At 34.5% G+C, this 19,485-nt stretch overlaps 4 protein-coding genes across 8 annotated transcripts in view; 3 read left to right on the top strand and 1 right to left on the bottom strand.

Annotated features, from left to right (window-relative positions):
- Nucleotides 1-51: 51 nt before the first annotated feature.
- Nucleotides 52-1,906, top strand: LOC101890647 (small ribosomal subunit protein uS10m). The gene is made up of 3 exons (XM_005180710.4): nucleotides 52-168; nucleotides 230-483; nucleotides 1,582-1,906. The coding sequence occupies exons 1-3, from the start codon at nucleotides 157-159 to the stop codon at nucleotides 1,835-1,837; spliced, it is 522 nt and encodes a 173-aa protein (XP_005180767.1). The 5' UTR covers nucleotides 52-156; the 3' UTR covers nucleotides 1,838-1,906.
- A 1,427-nt stretch (nucleotides 1,907-3,333) lies between these two features.
- On the top strand, nucleotides 3,334-5,428 carry LOC101890822 (uncharacterized). Its single transcript, XM_005180711.4, has 5 exons — nucleotides 3,334-3,659; nucleotides 3,718-3,912; nucleotides 4,772-4,859; nucleotides 4,931-5,089; nucleotides 5,199-5,428. Exons 1-5 carry the CDS (start codon nucleotides 3,445-3,447, stop codon nucleotides 5,340-5,342), a joined length of 801 nt encoding a protein of 266 aa, XP_005180768.1. The 5' UTR covers nucleotides 3,334-3,444; the 3' UTR covers nucleotides 5,343-5,428.
- A 1,627-nt stretch (nucleotides 5,429-7,055) lies between these two features.
- Nucleotides 7,056-9,647, top strand: LOC101890998 (D-aminoacyl-tRNA deacylase). Its single transcript, XM_005180712.4, has 4 exons — nucleotides 7,056-7,190; nucleotides 7,719-7,809; nucleotides 7,872-8,107; nucleotides 9,405-9,647. The coding sequence occupies exons 1-4, from the start codon at nucleotides 7,148-7,150 to the stop codon at nucleotides 9,548-9,550; spliced, it is 516 nt and encodes a 171-aa protein (XP_005180769.1). The 5' UTR covers nucleotides 7,056-7,147; the 3' UTR covers nucleotides 9,551-9,647.
- A 1,383-nt stretch (nucleotides 9,648-11,030) lies between these two features.
- Nucleotides 11,031-19,485, bottom strand: part of LOC101891172 (microtubule-associated protein Jupiter) — a 77,726-nt gene continuing 69,271 nt past the window's right edge. For 2 of the 5 annotated variants that reach the window (XM_059118210.1, XM_059118212.1), the window contains 3 exons: nucleotides 16,869-17,129; nucleotides 14,091-14,111; nucleotides 11,031-12,679 (listed from right to left, as the gene is read on the bottom strand). In XM_059118210.1, coding sequence (XP_058974193.1) covers nucleotides 12,543-12,679; nucleotides 14,091-14,111; nucleotides 16,869-17,129 — 419 coding nt within the window. In that variant the 3' untranslated portion in view covers nucleotides 11,031-12,542. Of the gene's footprint in view, nucleotides 12,680-13,567; nucleotides 14,015-14,090; nucleotides 14,112-16,868; nucleotides 17,130-19,485 lie in introns of all 5 variants that reach the window. The other 3 variants (XM_059118211.1, XM_005180713.4, XM_059118209.1) reach the window with 2 other exon arrangements.

Raw genomic sequence — 19,485 nt, 5'->3', positions numbered from 1 at the left:
TGATCGAAAGTGAGTTGGCAATGCGGCAGAGAAAAAATTTTTTGCTCTTTCTTTCTATAGGTCGATTTTATTATATTATCGAAACAGCTGTTTTTTGTTATTGTGTCAAATCTTGCATAACCTCCAATTTCGCGTCAATTACTCAAGAGAAAAAAAATGATATCGTCGGTTTGTAATTTTAATACTTCATTAATAAAATATGTCTTAGTAATTTAATATTTTATTGTAGATTGTGCGAAATCTCTTATATTCGCGCGTTCCCGCAGCTGGCATACGCTGTCTCGCCACAGAGGCATCGACAGTGGCTGCAACCACAAGCCAAGATGCTTCAAATAATTTACCTCCTGCATTGCCCGAAGAAAGGGATAAGCTTTACAGTAAATTAGAAATTGAGTTAAGAGGTATTGATCCTGCCGTCTTGAAGAGCTATTCATGGTTTGCAACAACCGCTGCAAATCATTTGGATATTGAAGTGGGCAAATGGTAAGTGAGTGGTTATTTGAGGGATGAACTTGGTAACTTGGCGGAAAGCGCTTTTCGCCTAACAATGGAAATACATTACACTTGGGACGTGCCCGAACATTTGACGCTAATGTTGGGCTACACGCCCGAGTTTTACTGACTTGATTACTACAAAATGAGTCATTCAAATTCATTGGATATAGCTATAAACAGCAGGGCGACCTCGTGTGAAGTCTTTTTTATACCCTCAGCCATATGGCTAGAGAGGGTATATATCACTTGATACGGCCAAAACATGCCTCATCGAAATAACGGTTCTAGACTCAGGCTCTCTGCGCCAAATCAGTTTCAGGACATTCGGAGTCGATCCAGCGATGTCCACAAAGGGTCAACATTTTGAATATTCGTGAAGCTCATAAAACACGAAGTTAATATCCGATTCCATTCAGACTTGGCACATCTGAATATTTTCATCAACACAAGATCTGTTAATAAGATAATAGAGATCGGACCATTCCTTCTAGTACCTCCCCCACAAAGGGTCAACATTTGAATTACCAAAGCGATCATAAAAGCCGAAATAACCATCCGGTTCTCTTCAAATTACACACATCATAATATTTTTATTAACCCAAGGTCTTGTGTGAAGATGGGACATATTGGTCCACTCCTTCTGGTACTTCCCCCACAAAGGGTCAAAATTTTCAATATTCTTGAAGCTTATAAAACACGAAATTAAAACACTTTCCACATCTCAATATTTCCATAAACACAAGATCTGTTAAAAAGATGATAGAGATTGGACCATTGCTTCTGGTACCTCCCCCACATAGTGTTCAAGATTTTGAAAAACAAAACGCTCAAAGAAAGCGAAAAAAGCATATAACTCTCTTCAAATCATCCACAATCGAATACGAATTGGCCAACTGCTTCGGAACCTCCCCCCAATAAAGGATCATCGCTTTCAATAATTACAACTCAAGGCTGGGTTTATACATCTATTAGCAAAACCGACTCATACTATTTAACTTGTCATAGACTTCAATTATGCGAAAATTATTCTTAAAACATTTTTGTGCTTCCATTAATACCACCTATTCCCCCATTTATTGTTTACAGCTGGTCACCGCGGAAGGCTCACAAAGAACGCATGACTCTTTTGAAATCGGTGCATATTTATAAAAAACATCGTGTTCAATATGAAATTCGAACATATTTCCGTTACATGAACTTCCACAAGTTAACCGGATCAACATTGGACACATTCTTGGAGTATATTGAACGTAATTTGCCCGAAGGTGTAGCATTGAATGCCACAAAAACCGAAATACAAGAAATACCCGAGCACTTGAGAGATGTTCCCCGTGAAAGTTAATTTTGTTTTTCGATAAGCTGTTGTTAGTGTGTTAAGAAAAAGCCAATAAAAAAGAATTACAAAAGATAATACGCTTTAACCAATCAATTTTATTTATTGTAATTTAAAACAAAACAAATAAACAATTTTTTGTATTGGAAATGTAAGATAATAGTTACAAACTGTTGAGATAGATAATACTGCTGAAATTTTGTTAAAAACAAATTAAACAGAACAAGTATAAAAGGTGTAAGTTCGGCCGGGCCGAACTTTGAATGCCCTCCACCATTTGGAACGAATTTGGTCATTTTCAATAACAATAAAAACCGTTAAAAATTATGTTAAAATCTTAAAACAACCGAATGTAGCCGTTATATTAGGGTCTATACGACGACATGGACCAGCATAGGTAACATTTGTCATAAGCCATTACAATATTCAAATCCAAAACTTAAAAAAAATCGGTGAATAATGTAGCTAAAATCATCAGAATACCGAATATCGGGAGGTACGGTTATATGGGGGCTATACGAAGACTTGGACCTGCACATAGGCTGTAGAATCCATTACGAACACCAAATACCAAGTTTGAAACAATTCCGGTGAATAGAGTCGCTAAAATCAACAAGGTACCGAATATCGAGAGATACCGTTATACGGGGCTATACGAAGACGTGGACCTGCACATACAATTTTCTGTCATAGGCTGTAGTATCCATTACGAATTTCAAATACCAAATTTAAAAGAATTCCGGTAAATAATGTAGCTAAAATCATAAAAATACCGAATATCGGGAGGTAGCATTATATGGGGGCTCTACGAAGACGTGGACCTGCACAGACAATTTCCTGTCATAGGCTGTAGCATCCATTTTAAACTTTAAATACCAAATTTGAAACAATCCCGGTGAATAATGTCGCTAAAATTATCAAAATACCGAATATCGGGAGGTACCGTTATATGGGGGCTATATCAAAACGTGGACCTACATGGCCCATTTTCAATACCAAAAGTCCTGCAAACATAATATACATTTGAGTAGAATTTTATCAATCTAATTCATTTCGTTCGGAAGCTAAAGTGATTTCCACAGACGGACGGACATCATTAAATCGACATAGAATTTTTTGCTGATCATGAATGGGGTCTAAAATATATATTTCGAGGTGTTACAAACGGAATGACAAACTTAATATAATATACCCTTCATACTATGGTGGAGGGTATAAAAAGCAGTAGCTTATTGTAAGTTATAAAAGTAGATACCGGTTGATAAGAACTCATTTTGTACCCCTCATGGTTTGTACTCTAAACATTTTCATTTACCTTTAAATATTCCCAATACAAGGGCATTATAAATTTATTACTTTTTGCCAAAAAGAAACTAAAAACAACAACAACATTGTTAGTCCAATTTAGTTTATTGCGATAATTCGCCACCTTGTTGAATTTAATCTGACCGGAATAAAAATAACATGTATATCTATAGATTACGACCATTTAACAAAAAGGTAAACATTTAAGTGTACACATTTAGTTGCGGATTAATAGTCTACTAGTGTGGGTTAATGCAGAACGAAGTCAGTCAGTTGGACAGGCATATCCTTTACTTTTCCAGCCTTGCAATATGAAGTCGCAGACTTTTACCCTTTTGGCTATATTAGCCATTTTTGCAACAACCATTCCCCCGACGTATGGCATTATGGAGGATTCAATTATGGAATTTTTGGAAGAATTAAAAATGCGTATGTGCCATCCCATACCAAAATTTGGTTTACCAGCCTTGGATCCACTCACAATTGGCCATGTTGAAACCGAGATTGATAATAAATATTTTGTGGAGTAGGTATTCGTGAAGATATGTCCGTAATAATAAGTTAATGTTTTCGTTTCGTTTCAGTTTCTCAACTTCTGTAACAGATTTTGCCTTAACTGGCCTGTCCGATTTTGAGGTGCCCTCGTTGACAATAACCACCATACCCACTAGACGCTCAAGATTTGAAATAGTACTACCCAAAGTGGTGCTTAAGTCTTTGTACACCGCTAAGGGATCCATTGCCCGTGTTGTCAATTTGAATGGCGATGGCAATGCTGAGTAAGTTGAAAATTATTATGCCCTACACCATAGTTTGGAGGGTATTGAGTTTGTCACTCCGTTTGCAACTCCTCGAAATATACATTTTAGACCCCACAAAGTATATATATTCTTGATCAGCATAAAATTCTATGTCGATTTAGTGATGTCCGTCCGTCTATCCGTCTGTGAAAATCACTCTAGCGTCCGAACGAAATGAAGTAGGTTGATAAAATTGTACTCAAATGTATATTATGTCTGCAGGACTTTTGGTATTGAAAATGGGTCATATAGGTCCACGTTTTAGTATAGCCCCCAAATAACGATACTAAGAGAGAGGATACAACAGCCTAAGAGAGAAATTGTCTGTGCAGGTCCACGTATTCGTATAGCCCCGATATAACGGTAGCTCAAGATATTCGGTATTTTAATTTATTTTAGCGACATTATTCATCGGAATTGTTTTAAATTTGGTATTTAACGTTCGTAATGGATACTACAGCCTAAGACAGGAAATTGTGCTGTGCAGGTCCACGTCTTCGTATTGCCCCCATATAACGGTATCTCCCGATATTCGGTATTTTGGTGATTTTTTACCGATTTTTTTTTAATTTTTGAATATTGTACTGGCTTATGACAAATGTTACCTATGCAGGTCCATGTCGTCGTATAGACCCTAATATAACAACTACATTCGGTATTTTTAAGACTTTAACCGAATTTTTAACGGATTTTATTGTTTTCGAGTATTGCCAAATTCGTTCCAAATTATGGAGGATATTCAAAATTCAGCCCGGTCGAACTTACAGCTTTTTTACTTGCTAAAACTTTAAATTTCCTTTCTCACACTTCCGTTTTTTTTTTCTTTTTTGAATTAAAGTGGTTATGTTGAAAATGGAAGACTAGCTGTTTCCTGGATTTTCAATATTGGTCTCAGCAGTGTTCGTATTCGCAGTTTAACAATTGAGGTAAGCATAAATGAAATATAAAAATTCAATTCATTCCTTATGTAAAACATAAAAATGTATTTGTTTTGCAGATCAGTCTCGGTGGTCTTTACTTAAACATTGAAGATGTTGTTGAAGAGCCAAGAATCAATGAGTTCTTGCATGCCGTAATTAATGAATTGGGCATAGAGTTATTAAACGATGTGTGGGTGGAAGCACAAGAAAAGGGAGCTGTTAAATTTGTGGAAAATGTAAGTGAGATATGTGTTTACTAACGGCTATTTTTTTTTGAAGGGCTTTAATTTTCGGTTATATTTTATAAATTGATGTATATGATACATATTTTTGTAACTTTTACAGAAAATTAACAGCATAATAGGTCAATACTCTCTGGGCGATCTCTTGAAAATAATTGGAGGTATTGTGTCTGGTGGCGGTGGCGAAGGTGGCGGTCCCTTTGATGGCATTCCACCAGATTGCAAGGAGGCTATTGTTGCCGCTTAAGACTGGTTTTATTTTTTTTAAATCGATAATTTAGTATAAATGTATACAAAACTATAATATAGTGATATTTTCGGTTATTACCAACATTTTTTTATTGTTTAATCTGTTGCTAATATAAGAATGTTTAGAAAAAAAAAAAAATTGGCATTTGCCGATTATCGGTTATGATTATTGTATGATGATAATGGTCAGCCAGTTGGGGGCAAATGATAAGGTTTTATATTTATTGCTAAATTCCAGTAGATATTCATGCCAATTTCAAGAGTACATATATAACCGTTGCTGTTCTCATATTGATAAATATTGAAAATAGGTGTTAGAAGTACATAATTTTTTTTTTTTTTGCTATTAACTGCACTGAAGGTCAGTCGCACCACGCGTCCCCTTTTGAAATTAAGTGTTGTTGATAATTGAAATTGATTATAAGGTGCAATATGTACTGACAAAAACATTTAAGTTCATTCAGCAATTGTTTATTATCAAGTTCGCTGAATTTTCATGTAAACATTTTATTATATTATGTTCATTCAGCCATTATTTGTAATCAAGTTGGTATAATTTGCTCAATTATTATCATATAAGCATCATTATATCAATATTTTACTCTGAAAATATATATATTTTCGACGTATTTTAATCATTTTTAAATATTTAATATTTGGAGGAACAAAAAACATTTTCTCTTTATGTGTTGCCTAAAAATATGCTTTGAATTGTAATTGTAAACTGTTTTGTTGTCATAATGTAAGAACGGCCTAAATGATATCTGTAAACGACACAGTTCAGCAAAAGGAACTAGTTTTATAGTTCATTTAGATGAACGTAAGACATGTGGCTAGTTTACATTGGTTCAAATTTAATTTGTAGCTAGTTCCGCACTCTTTCAGTGAATGTGTTCAGTTTTCCTCATGTCTCATTCGTAAACAACAGAGTACCCCGGGGCCCGGGATTTTGCTTTCTGTTTATTTTTTATTATCAAATACCTATTTGGCCTTCATATGGGGACGTCTTTCATTTTTGTTACCCACGCGCACATTCGTTCTGTTTTGCAACAACCATGGTAGGAGAATATAGGTAGACGCATCGGCACAGCTGCTGGGACAGTGAACTGTCAAACAAAATTTGGAATTGAAATTTTAAAATGAATAATTATTCAAATGTCTAAAAATTGGTAAAAAAATTTGCATATCATAACAACCTCCGATTGGTGTAAGTAAGGTCTAACGAAGTAGCTTGTAGGCATTTTCGGTGAGGAGAGTCAGGAGAGACAACAATAGTTCTAACAGTCCATGGTACAATGAAGAGAAGGTAGGTCAACTTTGAAAAAAATGCAAGTATAGAGGTCTACCTGTTTGGCTTGTAATGTCAGAATTAGTATCAAAACATTAAAAAATCAAACAACTTGTTGCATTTATTTCGAATAAATAATTGAAAAACGCGATAACTGAATGAAAGGTCAACGTTTCTTTTCAAAATCGTGTACTATATATCTCTTAAGGATTATTTCGCTACAAAAACTCTAGATTTTGTCGATGCATACGTTGAAATAAACATTTTGAAAACACCCGAAATTGAATATTTTCTGAATAATTTTTTTGTTATTGAAAATAAAACAAATACCTAAACAAATAAAGATGACATATTAAGCCAAGAATATAAAAAAATTTAAATCATATGGTATCATAGCCCTACCTTGATATCATTGTACCATGTAACAGTCTCAATTTATGCTAATCGTTCACTTTGTATTTAAATGTGCCATCGAAAAGAAGAAGACTCAGTAAGGAAATTTCTTCAAGGAAAACATGAAAGCAATCGTGCAACGCGTTACCTCGGCGAAAGTTACAGGTGAGATGGGCAGAACGAAACTATTTTAAGGGACCGGATCTGTTCTGATATCCATGCGTTTGCCAGACATGAACGACGTGGTTTAACCTGATGACCTGACAAAATTCCGTGGCCCATATCCATATCTCAAGAGTTATTAGAACATATGTAATCAGAGCCCCAAAGACTATTTGTCAATTTGTAGTAAAACAAGTAAAAAAGCAGGCGGGCTGAACTTGTTATACCCCACACCACTCGGAAAGAACTTGAAATATTCCAAAAATCTGTCAAAAAATACCGCTTAAATGAAATCCTTTATATGGGAGCTATACGAAGACGAGACGTGGTGCAGGATAAATAATTTTACGCAATTCCGGTGAATAATTTCGCTAATAGTACTTTTTTTGTTTTCTGATTTCAATTTGTTTTCTCCTTGGAAATGAAAATACTAAATCATACCGGTCTCTTAAAATAGAATATTTGCCATAGATGACTTCGTTACATTTTTTAATTAATACTAAACTTTAAAGTGCCCCCACGAATTTGCAGTAAATGATAAGCTGATTAGTTCGATTGGTAGAGGTCTTTGTGTATTGGTTGGCATCACCCACAGCGACACTGAAAAGGATGTTGAATATCTGTAAGTACCTACTTCGTTGATTTGAGGTTGCCATGCTCTTAATAATTTTCGATTTTTTGCAGGTCTCGTAAATTGCTCTCGTTACGTTTGTTCGAAGACACCAGCGGTAAGCGTTGGCAAAAAAGTGTCCAGGATGAAAAATTGGAAATATTGTGTGTTTCACAGTTCACCCTGTACCATCGACTGAAAGGCAATAAACCAGATTTCCATATGGCCATGCAAGGGGATAAGGCTCAGCAGTTGTATCAAACGTTTTTGGAACGATTGGGCAAGTCATATGATGCGACGAAAATAAAAGGTATGTTGGTATATTTTGTGTATACTTTATAAGATAATTACTCGACATAAACGTATTGTTAATCAGCTTAATTGAACATATTTTGCACACTCAACTGCTTTCAAATTTTTACATTTTTTTTTAATTTTATTGAATGAAATCAAAAATGTCGGAATAGCATCAAATTTTAGAATAAGATTAGATTTGTTTGAATTGGTCACCTTTTTGTGTCTCGTACCATCGCTCGTTACCGTGATACTAGTACTGGTAGCGTAGCCCGACGTCAAGGAAGAAAACAGCAACATCAGCAGAAATGGTTCGAAAAGTCAAGAAGCGACTTGATCGAAACCCGCGTCGCTGTGGCCGAAAAATGACTCATGAGCTAAACATATCGCAATGTTCCATTCGGCAAATATTGAAAAATGAGCTCGGGGTAAAGCCATGGAATTTCAAAAAGTGCAAGAACATACACCACACCGAAACAGAAAGAAAATACACTCAAAAGGGCTAAAGAGTTGCTTTGCTTGGCCGAAAGTGTCGAACTGCTGAATTTGGTTTTCTCCGTTGTCCAGCAGTTTGTAAACAAACAAAATTATAATGTTTATTTGCTAAAGAGGACAGCTGAAAATGTGCACCTTCGGTTGGCCACCAGAACTCAAGCGCCGGCCATGGTGATGGTTTGGGCAGCCATAACAGCCGATGGTCGCTCTCCGCTCGTATTAATCGACATCACTCGTGGCATCAGAATAAATGCCGAATGATATCGCGAAAATATTCTGGAGGGTGTATTAAAGCCTTAGGCACGTAAACATTTTGGCCGCAAACCTTGGACATTCCAACTAAAATTTTTCTAAAATCTGATGCTATTTCCGACATTTTTGCTTTCATTCAATAAAATCGAACAAATTTTCCTAAAAACTATGTTTGTGATCCAAAAACACTCCAACAAATACTTTTAAGAATCCAGATTAATGGACTTTATGAAAAGTTGGTTCCTTCAAAAAAATCAAATAATACACGTTGGTATCGCCATTGGTCATTGAAAAATTACTTATAAATTCCACTTTTATAGCTCCATTGGTCCTCTTAAAATTATTTCCCAAAAATCGACCTTGTGTGCCGTTCAGAAAAATACTTCTTAAATAACAAATTTTGGTGGTCTGTTGGTCCTGAATCTGGCTAATTTATTTTGAATATGTGAATGACATTTTCTATAGTTACCTAAAATCGCCTCAAATGTTTTCATGTCTCTTCATCTGTCCGTTGCCTTTTCCATTACTTTTCCTTATTATTTTTTTTAATTCTTTTCTTATTTCAGATGGAAAATTTGGTGCCTACATGCAGGTTCATATACAAAATGATGGTCCAGTTACTATCGAATTGGAATCACCAATTGCTCCCGAAAAGAAATCAAAAGAGGCTACTACAACGAACGGCGTTGAAGATGAGAGTAATAAAGTATAATTTTTAATTCTGATATATTTAAAATGCAATAATGACGATGAAATGTATTTTGTTGTATATTAATTTATATTTCAATAAAATAAAAAAAATTAAAAAATTTCATATCCAGCTTATTTAGAATTGATTAATGTCGCTTGAGTGAGTAGCGCCTATGGATATGCTCTTCTTTACAAATGTTAGTGTAAATACGCCCAAAATTGTATGAAACATATTTTGATGATCCTAAAACTATGCTATACTTCCCAGAGCACTGCATTTAATTTGCGACGAAATTAACTGCCTTGCATTTCTGGGCGCCTAGTATTTACCCCAGAATTATTGGTTTTAAAATGAATGATCAGTGTGGACAATTTAGCGTTTTTAATTTTTTTTTGCGTTTTTAAGGAGCATTGAAAAATGATGCGAATAGCAGAATATCAACAACCTTCAGTATTTTTGCCATAACAGCCGATGGTCGCTCTCCGCTCGTATTAATCACTCTAGCTTCCGAACGAATTGAAGTAGATTGGTAAGATTTTGCTGAAATGTATATAATGTCTCGGGACTTTTGGGCCTTGTAGGCCCTCGTTTTGGTATATCCCCCATATAACGGTACCTCCTGATATTCGGTATTTTGATGATTTTAGCGACATTATTCACCGGGATTGTTTCAAATTTTCAAATATTTGAAGTTCGTAATGGATACTACAGCCTATGACAGAAAATTGTCTGTGTAGGTCCACGTCTTCGCCCAATATAACGGTATCTCCCGATATTCGGTATTTTAATGATTTTAGCTACATTATTCATTTTATTCAAGTTTCGAATTTGAATATTGTTATGGTTTATGAGAAAAGTTTCCTATGCATGACCACGTTGTCGTATAGACCCTAATATAACAGCTGCATTCGATATTTTTAAGATTTTAACAGAATTTTTAACGGATTTTATTGTTTTTGAGAATTGCCAAAATCGTTCCAAATGGTGGAGGGTATTCAAAGATCGGCCCGGCCGAACTTACTGCCGTTTTACTTGTTCATTGTTGTTGTATTCTATGTTTTTCTATTTTTATGTTATAAAATATTTTTCGAACCCACACCCTAAAATGTATACTTACTTTATTCGAAATATATTTACCTCCCACAAAAAACAATAAAACTCGACATTTTTTTTTTTTTTTAATTTTTTATATAAGAAAATTTTTTATTAAACTTTTATTTTGTTTTTAAATTACTGCTGAAATTTTTACAATTGAGAGTTGAATTTTCCATCCATTTTTTGGGGGTTGTATTATGATGATGATAAGTGGGGGGTGGTGGTGTGTATGGTATTATTATGTTTGGATATATAATTATTATTGTTCCTAACAATTTGTTTTTTTGCTTTAAAAAATTTTAGTAGTTTTCAAAACTGATTAGACAATTATTGTTAAAAATATTTTGAAAAAAAATATAAAAAGGATATTAGAACTGAAATTTGGAAAAAATACGCATGAGCAAGATTATGGAGGAGGAGAGTTAAAATTTAACTTAAAAAAAATCCATTACAAAAATTTCCTTTTTTTCGTGTAAAAAAAGTAAGTAATAATTAAGATTAAATGATGATTATCATTATTATTATAATTATATAGTTATAATATATATTAAAGAAATATAATAAAATATATGTATGTTGTAGTAATGGGACAAAGTTTATGATGGATTGTTATTTAAAAAACAAAGATATTCAAAGTACAAGCAAAATATAATGTAATTATATATTTCTTCCTCAAATGAATATAATAATGTATGTATGTGTGGTGTGAGATGAGTGAATTACAATAAGTTTTTTTTTAATGTTGTAATGAGTTTTTATAAATGATGGATTTGGTGTCTTTTTGTTATTATTTTTTTTAAGAGAGAAAAAACCAAACATTTTTTGTTCTTTTTTTTTGAAAATCTAAAAAAGCCACCAAGATTTAGAAAGGCCACAAATAATCCAACCAAAAAAAAATGTTAACATAAAACAGGGGGGTTTTGGGAATTTAGAAAGCAATTTAAATTTGAAGTCATTACAACAGTTTCTTTCAAAAAACAATTTTGCAAAATTCGGTTTTCTCTTTGTATTATTAATGGCTAATACAAAGAAAATTCGTTTAAGTGTTTCGATTTGGGTTTCTTTTGCAAAATGTTTTCCTTTCGTTTTTATTTTTTTTAATTAGTTTGCTTGCTCTTATGGATTAGTATTTGAAGCAACAGTTGTTATTGTATTTTAAAATATTGGTTGATAATTATTTCGTTTTGAGTCCATTTTCGTTTAAAATTATATAATTTTATGCTAAAAACTGCATAAAAAACAATTTTGTGATATTTGTGTTTCCGAAAGGTTGCTTTCTTTTGGGGTATATGGGAGATGCTGAGCCTGAAGTAATCCTGGTCCTGGATAATGATGTATGAGGCAGCGGGCTTACAGTGTGATGATAAAAGCTTTCCCTTTTTATCAATGTTCAGATAGTTTTTCGGTTGTTAAAATTGTTTTGTTTTTTTTTTTTGTTTTTGGATGATTATTACATTTTGTGACGGTTTGTGTCCTAGAGTTAATTCATTATTCCCTTTATAATTATTAAAAAGTTTACTTTTGGATTTTGCTTTTTGTTTGTAGATGTTGTTGTTTTCAAAAAAACTATTTTTTTTTGCAGCAGAATTGGTTTCGTTTAGTTATTATCTTCATTATTGTTGAGTTTCTCTTAAAAATTGTATGTTCTCTTTCTCTCTTCTTGTTGTTGATCTCTCTCCAGTTGCCATAAACGACGGTTTGGTTGGTTCTCTAAAGGGGTTTCTCTTTAAAAATTTCGCTGCTGCTGATTCCGTTTAGTAGAAAAATTCTAGTTGACATTTTGTCGTTGATTGCTTTTAAAGAGTTTTAGTTGTTGTTTGAATTTTTTTGTTGCTTTTTGATTGTGACACCAGAGAGGGAGAGTTGTAATCCTAAATTTAGTTGATTATAACGCAAACAAGACACACTGTAGACACATTTACCAGAGACCCGAAGAGAAACCACCGGGGGGAATACGATTTTTATTGATGACTTGATTGGCACCATTCAAGCTGGGTGTATGATTTGAGAAATCATTGTTCTTGGTATAACCTTCACCGGTGACGGGATTACCATCTAAAAAACGAGAAGAAAAACATGAAAATTAATAAAGAATTCCAATACAAGTTTCGTAGGAAAAAAAAATTTCTGTGAAAAGGAGGGGGGATGGAGGGTGTTAAGGGGCTGGAGAATACATACAGAGAACAGGCGAAATTTATAAGAGAAAGAAAGTCTTATGGATGTTCTACAAGAGCTTTGGAAAAGTCTACAAGACATTTAGAAAGACCTACAAGACCTTTAAAAAGGTCTCCATACATTTAAAAAGGTCTACACGACCTTTAAAAAGGTGTCCACGACATGTACAAAGGTCGCCACAACCTTTAAAAAGGTCTCCATGAATTTCAGAAAGGTCTCCACGACCTTTTGAAAGGCTTCTACGACTTTTGGAAAAGTCTCCATGATCTTTGTAAAAGTCTCCACGACCTTTGTAAAGGTCTCCATGACTTTTGAAAAAGTCTCCACGACCATTGTAAAGGTTTCTTCGTCATTTACAAAGGTTTCCACGACCTTTACAAAGATCTTCACGACTTTTAGAAAGGTCTAGAAGACCCTGGAGAGTTTACAATATCTTTGGAAAGCTCTCCACGACCTTTGGAAAAGTCTCCACGACCTTTAGAAAAGTCTCCACCACCTTTAGAATGGTCTCTACGACCTTTAAAAAGGTCTACACGACGCTTGGAGAGTTTACAATATCTTTAAAAAGGTCTCCATGAACTTTGAAAAGGTATTTAAGATTTTTGGAAAGGTCTCCACGATCTTTGAAAAAGTCTACAAGACCTTTGGGAAGGTCTGCAAGGCCTTTAGAAGAATCTCACAACTTTGGGAAATGTCTAAAAGACTTGGAAATGTCTACAAGAGACCCTTAAGAATGTCTACAAGACTTAGAAAAAGGGAAATTATCACCTCTACGAGTCTTTGGCTTGATCGGCTTCCAGCCACCAACACCATCGCCACATAGACCCAAACCTATTAAGGGATTGCGAGACCCAGCAGTTGCTTTTGAGGCTGTACTCATATCAACACATTCGGAAATGCTACCACGTTGATAGTTCCGCGTTGCATCATTTGATAGAGAATTTTGAAATTTGGTCGATAATGAAATTGGATTATCAGAATTAGAAGCCGTCGAGGTGTGTGTTTGACTGGCGAGAGATTGAGAGCCCAAGTTTGTTGCGATGCTACTACTTTGGGAACATGGTGGTGGTGTTGCATTTTGAAATTCTTGCGAATTCGGTTCATTGCAATTCGGAATCGGTGACTCGTAAGCTTCGGGATTTCTATGTTGGGGAGATTGCTCCGAAAGCGTCGAAGATGGCGATGATGATGGGCATTGATAGTCAGTTTCCGTTTCTAAAAAGTGATGGGGGATTTGGGGTTTAGGATTTTATTGTGATTGGGATAAATGTATTTGGTTTCTTTTACTTACTACTCATTTTGCGATGATAAACTAGATTTTATTTTTTGTTTAAACAAAAAAGATTGCAGCGTGCAGAAAAAAAGATTTTTTTTAAAGAAAGTTTGATATTTTTATGAAGAAGAAGCGTGATTATAGGCTATATTTGTTTTATGCTAATTTTTCTTATTTTGAAATATTTGTCACAATTTTATTTCAGTGAAAATTATTTTTGATTAAAATCAACATAGTAAATGTGTTGGAAATAAAAATACAAGGGCAAAACTACTTTGAAAATAATAATAATAAAAAAAAATAAATAAATAAATAAAAATAAAATAGAACAAAAGGTCTTCAAGGAAAAGAAGATCTTTGAGAGGTTTTAGGAAATGGAACACTTTTTAAAATCCTTTAGAGACATATTAGTCTTGTAGATGGAGAAACCCTCCTTCAAAACGTTTTCTAGAGATGAAATTCTCTCAAAATGGCATTTATCAGAGACAAATATTGCAGAAGGCAGTAGTCCTTTTATTTGCCTTCTAGAGAGGCAATATCTTCAAAACGTGTTTTAGAAAAGGTTTTGTCTCTTTTAGACACAGAAGACCCCGAAGAAAATGGGATTTGTATCTGCTTTATTCGTCTATTAGATAGAGTGGAATTTCAAAATATTTTCTAGAAGGGCTGAATTGTTGTAAAGGTCTTCTAAGGGCCAATATGCCTTTCAGAGGTGGAATATTCTAAAAAGTCTTCTGGAGACAGAAAAAGCTATTTAGAGACAAGACACTGAAAATAAAGCCTTCAAAATGCATTTAGAGGTCTCCTCATTAAAACTGTCGTCACACAGCTTACAAGAGAGAAAGAGAGAGAAGACCTGCAAGAAAAAGAAGATTGAAAATGTCTTTTAGAGATAGAATACCTTCAAAATGTATTTTGAGACAGGAGGTTTGGAAAGACCGTTCAAAAGCAGGGAATCGGTCTTCAAGGGCACTCTCCAGACATAAGACCTAAATGTCTTTTAGAAAATAAAGACCTTCGAAAGGTTCAGAAAGATATGGTCTTCAAAAGGATAAAGATTTTCAAGGGGGTCTTCAGAGACCAGGAGACCAGCAAAAGGTCTACCACAGATAGAAGTCATTCAGCTGGGTTTTCAAAAACATATGACTATCAAAAGATTATTCAGAGACAAGGGGTCTCCATGGAGTTTTTGAGACCTAGAAGACATTCGAAAGAACTTTCAGAGAATGTAGACCTTCTTTCAGACACAAGAGATCTTCAAATTGGGTTTTCAAAAACATAGGAATATTAAGAGACCTTTCAGAGACGGGAGATCTCCGGATGAGTTTTCGAGACTGAGAATATCTTCAAAATGACTTTCAGAGAATGAAGACCTTCAAAAAGTCTATCAGAGATCGGAGATCTTCAAGGGGGGGTTTCTACAGAAAAATATCTTCCAAAACGTTTTCAGAGACATGAGACCTTAAATGGGTCTTTCCAGTAAGAGTCGACTTTCAAAAGGGTTTTCGAGCACAAAGGACTATTAAAAGGCCTTCAGAGGCAGGAGGTCTTCAAAAGGGTTTTCGAAACACGGAAGTCTTTCCAAATGACTTTCAGAGAATGAAGTCGTTCGAAAGTCTTACAGCATGTCTTCGATGGGGGTTTCTAGAGATAAAGACCTACAAAAGGGCTGTCAGAGACAGGAAACCGCCAAAAGGGGCTCTCGAATAGTAGTCGACCTTCAAAAAGATTTTTAGAGACAGAGGATAATTAAAACCTCATTCAAAGGAGTTTTCGAGGCACAGAAGACCTTCTAAATGTCGTTTAGAGAATGAAGGCCTTCGAAAGGTCTTTCAGAGAGGGAAAAGGTCTTCAAAAGGGGTTTCTTGAGAGAGATAGAAGTCATTCTACTGGGTATTCAAAAACAGAGGACTATCAACAGACCTTTCAGAGACAAGAAGACTTCAAAGGAGGTTTTAAGAGCCAAAAGGTGTTTCAAAGACAACGGACTATCACAAAACGTCTATCATGGCAGGAGATCTTCAGGAGAGTTTTCGAGAAAAAGAAGATTTTTAAAATGTCTTTCAGAGAATGAAGACCTTCGAAAAGCGTTTCCAGAGACACAAATGTCTTCAAACGAATCTTCGAAGACAGGGGCCATTATATTATCTTCAAAGGGGCTCTCGAGTAATAGTCGATCTTAAAAAAGGGGTTCCAGAGACAGAGGTCTATTAAATGGCCTTCCAGAGACGGGAGATTTTCAAAGGCGGTTTCTAGAGAAGGATGCCATTAAAGGGGATTTCAGGGAGAGGAGACCATCAGAAAGTTTTTCAAAGATAGATGACCTTCGAAAAGTGCTTTCGATTAATAGTCCTCGTCAAAGAAGTTTTCGAGTCATAAGACGTTCAAAATGAATTTCAGAAACAGAGGACTTTTCAGAGACAGAGGTGTGGTCTCCAAAGCGAGTTTCTTGAAACAAAGAAGTTTAAACATTTTTGCTAGCACCTTAAAATATGCTATAAAGAAACGACAATTGAAAAACTAATTTTCCACAATAAAAATGATACGCTTGGAAAATTTGTTCCGGCCAATATTTATTGAATAAATAAACAATAACAAGGCAACAATTATACAATTAAAAGAAATTACAATTACAACAAATTCCAATCAATAACATAAACAATAATAACAATAAAAATAGAAAAGGCTAACTGGGCATGACACAACAAAACACACCCACCTCCAAGAATATGAGAACTTTTAAAAGAAAATTTTAAAAATTTCAAGAAAATGAAAATAAATTTATATCCTTCTCACCTGTTTTGGAGTAACCATTCATCTTCAAGTTCTCAGTTGATGAAGAGACCGATGACGAGGCCGAAGATACCGATGAACTCTTGCCATTATTGTAGTGATGACCATTGCCATTGGTGATCAATGTTTGAGCGGCTTCATTGTTAGCACCGAATGGAATGTTGCTTCTCATGTGATTCTTGGCGGGGGTGACAACGCGCTCTGGTTCACCGAATAGACGTTGATATGAGTCAACATTCTTTTGAGCGCGACGTGGTTGATCACCTGTCAATGTTTTGGGGGAAGGGAAGGAAAACAAAAATAAAATAAAATATTATTAGTAATGAATATTTTTGTGAAAATTTTAAAGAAAACAAAGTTATTTGAAAGAAAATGTTAAGAGTTATTAAAAAATATATGGAAACCATTAAAACTAACTATTAATACTACTACAAATAAACAACGTGTTTTGGGTATTAGTCAAAATTTGAATTTGAAATCGCTAGTTATATATATGTTTTGTGCAGTATTTAATAATTTAATAAATATTTATTTTGGTTCGAATTGAGATTTCAAATGTCCAAGCATGTGAACATCACAAAATTTAAAATAATTCTATAATAAGCTCTCTTCCAGAACCTGCAAGAATCTACTATTATTGCAATTTTTCGATATCATAAATTCTTGCAGTTCTGGAATAGACCAATAATGTATCTAATAAATTACGAAACAAAGAATTTCCTCTCTTAATCTGAACTGCAAAAACGTAAAAGTTTTTGCTACGATAACCGATTTTACCTTTATATCAAAGAAAATTGTAAAAAATAGTAGATTCTTTCAGGTATTGAAACAGGGCACCTTTTATTCTCAGAGATATATCAGAAAATCGACAGATAGAACATGTCTATATTATTTAGGTTTTATAAACCATCTAGTTTTAGGAATCCCATACGCCAGGGTTTTGTCGGTCAAAAGTTAAAAGAAGTGAGGAAAATAAGTTCATATCTTTCTGATTTGTATTTTTTAAAAAATAAATCTTAATTTTGAAGCATCGTCCAATGAGGATGAAGATCTTTGGTCTATGTGTAAAGCATTAGAACTTTTCCCCTACTCATAAATTATGGGAATTTTCTCAAGTATACAAAATGCCTGAAAGTATGCAACCATACATTAAACTTTGTGCTTCACACAAAATATCTGACTACCAAGATTACTGGTCCCTTCCAGAACACATTCGAGAATCTGCTTATATCGTATTTTTATATCATCATCAAGGGAAAATCCCTTATCGTGTAGTAATATTTATTCATTCTTGATGGAGAATTGTGTTAAAAAAGTGAGATATTGATAAAAAATGAAAGCTAGAACAAAGAGACCAGTTGACAAACCAAATCAAAAACTCACTCACAAGAGCTCACTTTGTCCAGTTTTTAATAATTGTCAATAATGTCTTCTCATCCATAAAATGGGAAATCGCTTCCAGCAGATTATGAAAGTAAAGCTAAAACTAGTAGACACGTGTATTGGAGTTTTGAAATTTTTACATTGCAAAGCAGGCCAAATAGAGGGGATATGTTCCCCTCTTTTCCACATTTTTGAAAGTTTTCAGATTAAGATTCCTTGAATTCCGTTGATTTTTGGTACACAGTGTCTTCGCCAATATTGCAGATAGAAGCTCTAGGATTATTTTGACCAATAATATTAAACCTCGCTTGAAGCTCAAGGAGTCTTTATTGTCCTTTTTATACCCTTCAGCATAGCATGGAGGGTATATTGAGTTTGTCATTCCGTTTGTAACACATCGAAATATACATTTTAGACACCACAAAGTATATATATTCTTGATCAGCGTAAAATTCTATGTCGATTTAGCGACGTCCGTCCGTCTGTGGAATGCATTAACATCTGATCGAAATGAAGTAGGTTGATAACATTTTACTCAATTGTATATTATGTCTGCAGGACTTTTGGTATTGAAAATGGGTCATGTAGGTCCATGTTTTGGTAAAGCCCCCATATAATAGTACCTTCCAATTTTCGGTATTTTGGTGATTTAAGCGACATTATTCACCGGAAATGTTTCAAATCTGGTATTTGAAGTTTGTAATGAATATTACAGCCCATGACAGAAAATTGCCTATCGAGGTCCAAGTCTTCGTATAGCCCCTATATAACGGAACCTCCCGATATTCGGTATTTTGACGATTTTAGGGCCAATGTTCACCGGAATTGTTTCAAATTTGGTATTTGAAGTTCGTAATGGATACTACAGTCTATGACAGGAGATTGTCTGTGCAGGTCCATCTCTTCGTATAGCCCCCATATAATGGTACCTCCCGATATTCGGTATTTTAATAATTATAGCGACTTTATTCACGGGAATTGTTTCAAATTTCGTATTTGAAGTTCCTAATAGGTACTACAGCCTATGACAGAAAATTGTCCATGCAGGTCCACGTCTTCATATAGCCCCCGATATAACGATATCTCCCTATATTCGGTATTTTTATGATTTTGTGAAATTATTTACCGGAATTTTTTCAAGTTTCTTCTTTGAATATTCGTCTTCGTATAGTCCCCAAGTTAATCGTAACTCTCTATATTTTCTGACTTTTTTTTGCTATTTTAACAATATTTTTCA

The sequence above is a fragment of the Musca domestica genome, unplaced genomic scaffold, assembly GCF_030504385.1.
Source record: "Musca domestica strain aabys unplaced genomic scaffold, Musca_domestica.polishedcontigs.V.1.1 12, whole genome shotgun sequence".
NCBI lineage: Eukaryota > Metazoa > Arthropoda > Insecta > Diptera > Muscidae > Musca > Musca domestica.
This window is presented reverse-complemented; position numbering and strand designations above follow the sequence as displayed.